Below are 9,547 nucleotides of genomic sequence, written 5' to 3' on the forward strand. Positions count from 1 at the left end.
TCTAAAAGCAGCTGTTTTTAGAGCTTTTCAGCTGTACTACTTACTTGTCAAGGAACACATCTGTCTCTTGTGAGAACATTTTAGCATTAAAGGACTTTTCCACTTGAAGCCTGGAGTTGAGCCAGTCATTTTTCGTGTGAAGGAACACAGAACCATGGAGTGCTGCAGTCACTGGCAAGCCCAGTTCCTGTTGTTCATTTCCTCCCCTGGTTCTAACTTTTTAAGGTGCTGAACAGTGGAATTTTATAAAGACTCCCTCAGCTAAACAGGGATACTCTCTGTTGTTTAATATCAGTAGAATATACATTCAAGAATATTTTACGTAAATTCATTGATAATTGATCAATAAGAGGTTATGAAGAGGAGCCATGAGGTGTTGGTGGTATGTCTTCTAGGCTCTTTTAGCTTGAAGGACAGCTGCCGTTCTCTTCGGAATACTCTGCCGGACTACTGCTCTTTGATGGAACATGTCTCTGGCCTGTACTGGCAGGGCATATGGTCTTGTTCAGTGTTCAAGGTGTCAGGAATTCAAAAGTTTCTGTATAGGAAATGTGAAAGCATGATGATAAACCCCGATGAGTTGGATGCATTTGTTTCCATTCAGATTCACCAGGACACGAAACTCACCAAGCATGTGCCTTTGCTCAAAAAGACCCTGGAGCTGTTAGTTTGCAGAGTGAAAGCCATGCTTATCCTCAACAATTGCCGAGAGGCTTTTTGGCTGGGCAATCTCAAAAACCGGGACTTGCAGGTAAGCCTGGGAGCCCACCAGTAGTAATCTCCTACTTCCTTTTTTTGTGAGAGCATTGGAAAGTATCTAAGGAAGGTCACCTAAGCCCCAATCTCTCAATACTCAAAACTGCTTTTCTCAAATCTGTGACTGTTTAGCTCTTAACGTTAGGGTACATTGCCTTTGGGCCCTGGTTGCAGGTTGCACTCCTCATCGCAGGCAGCGAAGGCACCAAAACATACCATTGATATCAACAAGGCCTCAGACATAGAGGAGCAGATCAGGAAAACCTCTTTCCATAGCTAGAGGGATACCTTTAAGCCCTAATGTGGGTAGATTTAGAATATTTTTGTATATGGAGAAACTTTGTTTGTTTAGTTATTTTGGGTTTTTTCCCCTAAAACCAGTCTGTCTTGTTCCTGAAATTATTCTCTGGCTAATTTTAACAAATGAGCATTTCTTAGTTCTTTCAATTGTCTGACTGACTGGCTGAAATCTTGTTTTGCTTATACTACTACTTTGGACTTATAGCATTTTTCAAATACAGTGCAAACCCTCCTCATTCATGCTTACAACATCTGAGTCTTAAAATCTTATATATGACAAAAAAAAAAAAAAAAATCTGGGCTTCCCTGGTGGCGCAGTGGTTGAGAGTCTGCCTGCCGATGCAGGGGACACGGGTTCGTGCTCCAGCCCAGGCGGATCCCACATGCCGTGGAGCCATGGCCACTGAGCCTGCACGTCCAGAGCCTGTGCTCCGCAGCGGGAGAGGCCACAACAGTGAGAGGCCCGCGTACCGCAAAAAAAAAAGAAAAGAAAAAATCTTATGTATGAAAAGAATAGCTCCCCAGAGAATTAGCTTCCTTTCTTCACTTCAATCTCTTGCTTCCATGAGAAAATTGAAGCTCAGCAAATTTAAGTAACTTATCATTCAGCCATAAGTGAGTGAAGCAAGGGTTTGAGTCCAAAGAGTCCTGATCCAGATTTGATGTTCTTAAACCATTTTAGTATACCATCCTTTAGCCTCTACATGGCCATTTGTGATTGGTGTGTTGGTGTTCATGCTCACATACCTTAAGGTATTTGGGAAACTTTAGAACCATATTCAGCATTACCTGAAAGAGTCACCAATACAGTCTGGCCTTGTAAAACTAGTATGATATTAGAATACAAAGATGAACCTTTAAAACTACATATTGTATCAGAGCCACAAGCATCTTAGAAATCTTGGGTTGATTATCACTTCTCTAGATGCTGGATCACAGGTTGCTGTCCGTGTTTGACCATATTTGAATGACTGAATATCTTTCTTTGCCTTGTCTATAAACTAAGCCTTTCTCCCCTTGAGACCCCATATGTGATCATTATGACCCACTGTTTGTCCTGGCCCATTCACATTCAGGGTGAAGAGATTATATCCCAGAATTCCCAGGAGAGCACAGCAGATGAGAGTGAGGATGATACGTCATCCCAGGTCTCCAAGAGCAAAGGAACAGAGGTATGTCGGTAAAAGGCACCAGAGTGGCATTGATGGTAGAGAGTGCAGCATTTTCCCTGCTTGATTTTATAATCAGATACTTCTATGCCCATCTCCATTCCCTCCAAAAAAGCTTCTGTGCTTATGTGAATTCTGTGGGGGCCAGAAAAAAAAAAAAAAAACCCACACGATATTATAATCACTCAATATTTTAATCACAACTTGAGTATCTGGAGTTGTTTGTAGCATATGTTATAGAGTTGAAAGTTCCCTTCCATTATAGCCTCCTGAATTCATATCTGAAACCATTTTAGAGGGGAGATACGAAGAGGTCAAAGTGTTCTCTAAGTGTTGAGAAGAATGAGTTAAACCATTTAAACATGTTGTTTGAATATCTAAAATAGAAATGTGAAAGCTAAAGCACAGGATCAAAAGCTGCTACCACTGAGGACTAAAGTAAGAGTAGGAGTCCTTATGCTCTTTTGGGCTACTACCAATGCTTTTGAGACTTTAAAGAAAGCTAAAGAAAAATGTATATATTTATTAAAGTTTGTTACAATTCAGGTGGGGTATAGATACAGAGAAGCTGAGATTTAAGAACCCCTGCTGTGGATACAGTTTGTAATGCAATTTGAGGCTGATGCGTAAGGACCATTTAGTATGAAAAATTCTTTTATTACATGGTCCTCTGTTTTATTTGTATGGAATATCTCCACCTTGTTCTGATAAAAAAGTTTTATGGCTTTCTTTTTTCCCCCTATAAATTTATTTATTTATTTATTTTTGGCTGCGTTGGGTCTTTGTTGCTGCATGCGGGCTTTTGCTAGTTGCTGCGAGCGGGGCCTACTCTTCGTTGTGGTGCACGGGCTTCTCATTGCGGTGGCTTCTGTTTGTTGCAGAGCACGGGCTTCAGTAGTTGTGGCATGCGGCTTAGGCCGCGGCATGTGGGATCTTCCCGGACTAGGGCTCGAACCCGTGTCCCCTGCTTAGGCCGCGGCATGTGGGATCTTCCCGGACTAGGGCTCGAACCCGTGTTCCCTGCATTGGCAGGTGGATTCTTAACCACTGCGCCACCAGGGAAGTCCCCATAAAAAAGTTTTGAGGCAGACAGTATCCTATTAGTTTGGTGCTTTGTCATAAGCAAGCCTCCCAGATTAGATTTTACAAACCAGAGAGAATTTTACTCTGGATTCCTATTGGATTTTGAATTTAACAAACATTTCATTCTATATTGAATGCCCATTTTGTTCCTATGTCACACACATGCAGTGGAGCTGGAGGGCCGTGGCTTATTTACAAATCATGCGTATTTGGTTGGGTTGCAGAATGGCATAAGTCAGTATCAAAATGGCTCCCTCCATCGTCTTGGCTTAGAGGCCATGATACAAGAATGGGGGAGCCTCTGATTCATTCTCAAAAGAATGGTTTAAAACCTATCATTGTTTTTAACAACGATACAATACAGTCATATATGCTGTGGGAGCAGTGTTGCAAGTCATGGCGTCGCCCGGATGACCTAAAATACTTAATTATCCTTTGCCTCTTAGAACGGTGAAGAAGATGAAGCAAGTGATGGAGAAAAGGAGCAAGAGAGTGATGATGACTCTGATTAGACCACAGAACGATACTCCCTCCCCATCTCTGCCAGCTACTTACCATTTTGTGTTCAGGGTTTCAAATCTGCTGTCTGCCTTTCTAACTGGAAGCATCCTATTTTGTCCTTAAAGAAGGGGCTTTATTGAATCAACTTAATTGTGGATTTCACAGGTTGTCTACTAACATCAAAGACCGTGGCTCAGAATTCGAATGTAGTGTTACTTACCAATTTAGGCAAACATGGCAGTGCTGTGCTAGAGTAGTCATGACTCTGAGCTTCAGGAGCTAGTTTTGAAACTCTGGATTTATTCTAGAATTTAGGCTTGTACCAGTCTTACAAATAAATTCTGTTTTAAGTTCTGCCTCAGCTACCTCATTCCTCTTTTCGAATTTCCTTCATAGATGGAACTGAATTGGTGTTTGTGCAGAGAAATAATGGAGACTGGTACAACACATCAGTTCTACCAATTACAATCATATGTTCCCTATTACAAGGACCCTGTTATTTGAGATGAGAAGATATTTTGTGATCTTTTTTGGAGGAGTGACGAATTTCTTTTAATGCCCAAAGAAAGTCGAATGTTTGGCTGCTTTTTAAATTTTTGGTGGTCATGTAGATATGATAAAGGAGAAAAAGGCAGCATCAAATTCATGTTAACTTTGCATATATAATTTTTATTTTATTTCCACATTATTCTGAGTTATACCTATAATCTAGTTAGAACAATGCTACAAAATTACTTATAGTTTATTAAAAATAGAACATTAGGAGTACATTTCAGCTAAAATGGAGAACTCTCATGTCTTCTGCCAGAAAGCCCAGTTTCAGTGCTGCTACCAAGTTCTTTTTTGCCAAGCTGTAAATATTAATTAATATTTGTTATATTTGTACCCACTTTTGTACTCTCTGGTAGTATTAGGGTGTGGCTGGTTAGGTTTTTTTGTTCGTTTTATGGTGGGGGAGGTTATTTGTTTTTGTTTTTTTAAATTGTTGACCCACATACAGATTTTTGACCCCTTCATCCTCATGTACATAGAAATCCATAATCTCCTTCCTTGACACTCTTTGTTTCCCCAACTCATTGTGGTCTTCAGTGTTGAAAAGAGTTCACAGTAGGCTCATTGGTTTATATGGCTTGTTTAATGGTTCTTTATTACATGTACATGTCAATGCTAGTTTGACTCTAAATGGTTGTTCAGCTTTACAATAGAAATGTTCTCCCTTGCTCTGTCACTGGCCTATTTTTGGACAGGAAGAGAGGAGGGGGGCTCCTGAATTGTCACTGCAAACACAGTTTCCTTTACACAGAAAGGTCTATGTAAGCTTCAGGCACATAGCAAAAGGCGTGGTGTGAGGAATGGGGATCAGATGGGGACACTTTACTTGGAGTGTTGCGAGGCAAAGGTGCACTTATTGTACGTCGCATACAGCAAGAGGATGGAGCACAGCATCTATTTGCACATGGTCACTGTCATCTGAATCTGAGGCTCCTTAAGTCCAGTGGGCCCCTGGTGCTCCCGGCTGATGATTTTGCAAAAGGCTGACTTGTCTGAAACTCTGAAGGTCCCAGTCCACTTTGGCGGCTGAGCCGTGATGACCCTGCCGAAGACAGAATCCCACTCCATTGAGGCAGACAGGCTGAAGCTTCCTGACCAGCCCTTTCTTGTTGTTCATGGTTCGGAGCTCCGACGTGTGGCAGGGCAACTTGGGACTCACCCCAGGCTCCAGGAATGGACTGTCTAGAACTAGAGAGACCTCTTGAAAGCACAGCTGCACTTCAAGATGAGAAGGGGTGTGGGGGAAGCAGGGGGAAGCCCTAAAGGGGTGCTTGGAAGAAGGCGTAGGCGTTGTATGCTGCAGCCATTGGAAGCCCTCGTCCGGTGGGACCCATGGTGACCAGAGCTGGTACCCTGCCATTGACAGTCCTAGAGGAGAGGAATCAGAACATGGGATTTTCCTAGCATGCTTTTGACAGGGGCATGGCTGTTTAAATTCACATCTCTGTCTCATTATTGACTTTAACTTACTCTGTAGTTCTCATGAAAAGATTCCAATAGATGTTAGGATATTAGTAATTCTATAAAGGGCAGTAGAGGATAGTGACAAGTATTGAATCTGGCAACTGCTATGTGTACTTTATTAAACCTTATCACAAGCCTCTGAAGGTAGGTTTGTACCCATTTTACAGATGAGGAAATAGATGTGTCCAAAATGGAGTGTCCCTGCTCAGCATTAGGATCTGTGCTGTGTTGATAACTGCTGAAGTCAGAATCTATGCCTCTCAGGTGGCAGAAGCTGCTGGCATTTCATGATGAGACATTATTTGTGGATGGGTGCTCAGAAAGGTGTGTCTTGCCAAATAATTGTGACTCTAAATCCCATGTATTTATACCGTTGATTCTCAAAGTATGATTCTTTTTTTTTCTTTCATAATTGAGATTTTATTGGTTGTTTTGAGGATCAGTACACAGACATTTCAGCTTGTACACAACTCTCAACATACGTACCAAAAACCTAAAAAATCATGTAGTTGTGATTCTTTTCTGAACAGTTATTCCAGTGACTTTCCAGCTTAAAATTTGGGAGCAAATTTTCCTTCACAGGATATCAAGTACCAATATCTTCAAATATTGATATGCTGTTACATCGTGAGTCCCACTAATTCACAATTTAATAATCACATACACTACATACTCAAATTGTCAGTCGTTCACAGCACATTAACAGTTACTAGAAGAACTGGACTACCACAACCAAAGATGTTACAGAGTGCACAAAATTCTGCCCAGGAGAGCCAAGATCAAGGGGTGAGTGGTTTGCTTTAGGAAACAATTCTACCAAAAACAACGTGGGAAGAGAAGTAATTTAAAGTGTTTAAGGCATTAAATGCACAACTGACTCCAAACTGCCATTTAGTATGCTTTGTATTATAGGATATAAAAGCTACCTTCCATCTGTGGAATAAGCCGACACCCAAGAGAATCAAAGCCTCCCATATTCAATATCCCACTATTTTGTGGTTGTACCAAAAAATAAACAACCAGCAAATGATTTCACCTCTTAAAAAAAAGCATTTACACTTAAAAAATGGGATGAGGTGGGATTCCTTCCTTTTTAAAAATGTTTCTAGAGCTACTAAAAAACTTGCATTTACAAAATAGTTGATAAAAATATTCCTCTGGATTGTACAAGAAGGGAAACAGGGACCACTGATAGGACCAGGTGTGTGATATTAATCAGACTTGGCTTCTTTCTCTCCTGCTTCATCAGAAGCTGGGCTCTCCTCATTTTTAGTTTCTCCATTTTCTGCAGGTAACTCTTTAGTCTCTTGGTTGGCCACTTCAGTCTGTTTTCCCTTTGCTCCCCTTTTCCCTTTTGTTGCACTTTTTTTGTCGGAAGATTTATCCTTTCCTGCCGCCTTTTTTGGCTTCGTTTCCACTCTTGCAGGAGCCGGATTAGCTAGCTGACAACCTCGCCGATCTCTTCTTGGGCTCCTCCTTCGCCGCCCCCTCGGCCGAGCTGACCTTCCTCTTGGGCATCGTGGCGGCGGGGTGGGCGCGTGCTGGGTGCCTGCGGGCCGCGGCGCGCCGAGAGCCTTCGCGAAGCTGGGCTGCCCGGCCGCTGCCGCTCCTCCCGCCGCCCGAGCTGCTGGGACCCGCGGCGGGGGCGGTCTCAAAGTATGATTCGGGGACTAGAACCATGACAGTCATCTGGGAATGTGGCAGAAATGCAGATTCTTGGGCCCCACCTGAGACCTATAGAATCAGAAACTCGGGGGGGAAGGACCCTGCATTCTGCATTTAAACAAACCCTCCAGGGGAGTCTGATGTACCTTGTAGTTTGAGAACTTCTTATGCTGTTCCTTTAAGGAACTTCAGCTTTTACTATTCTTAATTATGGAGACAGTCTGCTCTTGGCCCTAAAAACCTCTTTTCTGACACAAGGGAGCAGCTCTCTCAGGGCCCTGAGCTACTTATATACCACCTCAGAGGAATTATACCAGGCTGGGAGGGAAAAAAAATTCCAAAGGCCAGTCTTTTAAAGTTTATAAAAGATTTTTCTGGTTCTTCTATGTGTGTTTTGTTTTTGTTTTTTTCTTATCTATGAAAGACCCACTGGTTAAGAACTTGATTCCCGCCCCCGCCCTTTGGAGATAAAGGAAAGGGCTGGGAGGATGTTGCTAACTCAAAATTTATCCAAGTAGAATTCGGACTTTCCATTTTTCTGCTTTAAAATTGTCAACTACTAACTACTAACATTTTTTGAGCACCTACCTATTATGTTAAGGGGCATAGCGTATCCCTTTTCTTTCCAGTCAAGTGTATTTCTCTGCCCCTTCTCTAGTCTCCCTCAAAGGTAGCAGCAGATCTGATCCCATCCCATCCAGTAATTGCCCAGGAAATACTGTCAAAAGTTTGACACCTCCACCATAGTTTGTGACACGGTAAGTTTCGTTTTTTAAAGGGAATTGTTAGTGACCTTTCAAACCAGAAGACCTGCCCCTGACAGTGGTTAGTAGAAAGGAGATTTGTTGATTTCCTCCAACTGGTATGTTTCTCCTGATCTACGCAGGCCCTTGTGCATACTGCTCAAATATCTGGGCTGCCTTCGGATGAGAAATTGACACCCAGGGGATAGTTATCTATTCCAAACAGCCTGTGGAAGACTTCTGGTGCTTGATATTATGACCCTAGGAGCATACATCCAGGATCAGGGCTGCTCTGGTACACCACCAAGGCAAGGTGCAGGTGGAGGGCGTTAACGCCTCTGAGCATATGACTAAAAAAAGAAAAATCCCAGGAGCCTTTCCTCACTTGTCTCCTAAGAGGAAATAGGGCCAGAGGGAAAAGGCTTTATCAAATGTCCAGCCTAAATATTGGGCAGAACCGGGCTTCCCTGGTGGCACAGCAGTTGAGAGTCCGCCTGCCAATGCAGGGGACACGGGTTCATGCCCCGGTCCGGGAAGTTCCCACGTGCCGCAGAGCGGCTGGGCCCGTGAGCCATGGCCGCTGAGCCTGCGCGTCCGGAGCCTGTGCTCCGCAACGGGAGAGGCCACAACAGTGAGAGGCCCGCGTACTGCAAAAAATATATATATATATATATATATTGTGCAGAACCAACATGGGATCAAAGAGGGCTTCTGACCCCAGGTCTTTCCATCACTTTAACACAGTGTTCAAAGAAAGATAGTTCACCCCCCACTCCTACCACCCAGAAGTCACCGTCATGCATTCCAGGAGGGGTTGAATCTAGGAAGTCTGTTCAAGCTGCTCTTATAGCTCCCGGATAGGGAACACCTGGTTCTAGCCCAAAAGGCTTCCCCTTCGTACCATTCCTCCCATGCCAAGGAACCCAATCCCTTGATTTCCCCACCTGGGAAAGGGGAAAGCAGCGTCAAAGTGCAGCTAAGGTCCTCGTGAACTGTGAACTGCGATCCCGAGGGGCTGGAGCTGCCCTGAGTGAGGGAGGCTCCGCCTCCCAGCCGGAAGAGGGGCTTGTCCCCCGGGGGCTTGTCCCCCGGGGGCCCCGACCCGGGGCGGAGGCCAGATGGCTCTGGCCGAGGCAGAGGTGGCGGTGGGAGCCCGGTTCCGGTCCCACCATCCGGGCTGGGGGCTCACCTGCTGAAGTCCGCGGGCCGCACGCTCCAGAGTGGTGGCCGCTGTTCCCGGGCCGCATCTTTTCTCCACCCGGCGCCTGGCAACCGCCTTTGTGACCCAGGACGGCGGGGGAGCCCGAGCCGCAG

The 9,547-nt window shown here is 44.2% G+C and overlaps 2 protein-coding genes and 1 pseudogene across 14 annotated transcripts in view; 1 reads left to right on the forward strand and 2 right to left on the reverse strand.

The window, feature by feature from the left end:
• Positions 1-5,515, forward strand: part of FANCD2 (FA complementation group D2) — a 55,322-nt gene extending 49,807 nt beyond the window's left edge. For 4 of the 13 annotated variants that reach the window (XM_022564665.3, XM_089919675.1, XM_089919673.1 and 1 more), the window contains 3 exons: positions 605-751; positions 2,133-2,228; positions 3,755-5,122. In XM_022564665.3, coding sequence (XP_022420373.1) covers positions 605-751; positions 2,133-2,228; positions 3,755-3,820 — 309 coding nt within the window. In that variant the 3' untranslated portion in view covers positions 3,821-5,122. Of the gene's footprint in view, positions 1-604; positions 752-2,132; positions 2,229-3,754 lie in introns of all 13 variants that reach the window. The other 9 variants (XM_089919664.1, XM_089919667.1, XM_089919665.1 and 6 more) reach the window with 6 other exon arrangements.
• Positions 3,198-9,547, reverse strand: FANCD2OS (FANCD2 opposite strand). Its single transcript, XM_089919714.1, is given in 3 exon segments — positions 3,198-5,420; positions 5,422-5,729; positions 9,423-9,547. Coding segments are annotated over 3 exon segments (603 nt in total). The 5' UTR covers positions 9,481-9,547; the 3' UTR covers positions 3,198-5,183.
• Positions 6,803-7,358, reverse strand: LOC111169973 (non-histone chromosomal protein HMG-14 pseudogene; annotated as a pseudogene).

Source organism: Delphinapterus leucas, chromosome 10 (assembly GCF_059928025.1).
Source record: "Delphinapterus leucas isolate spDelLeu-1000000601 "Yukka" chromosome 10, BTC_Dleu_Yukka2, whole genome shotgun sequence".
NCBI lineage: Eukaryota > Metazoa > Chordata > Mammalia > Artiodactyla > Monodontidae > Delphinapterus > Delphinapterus leucas.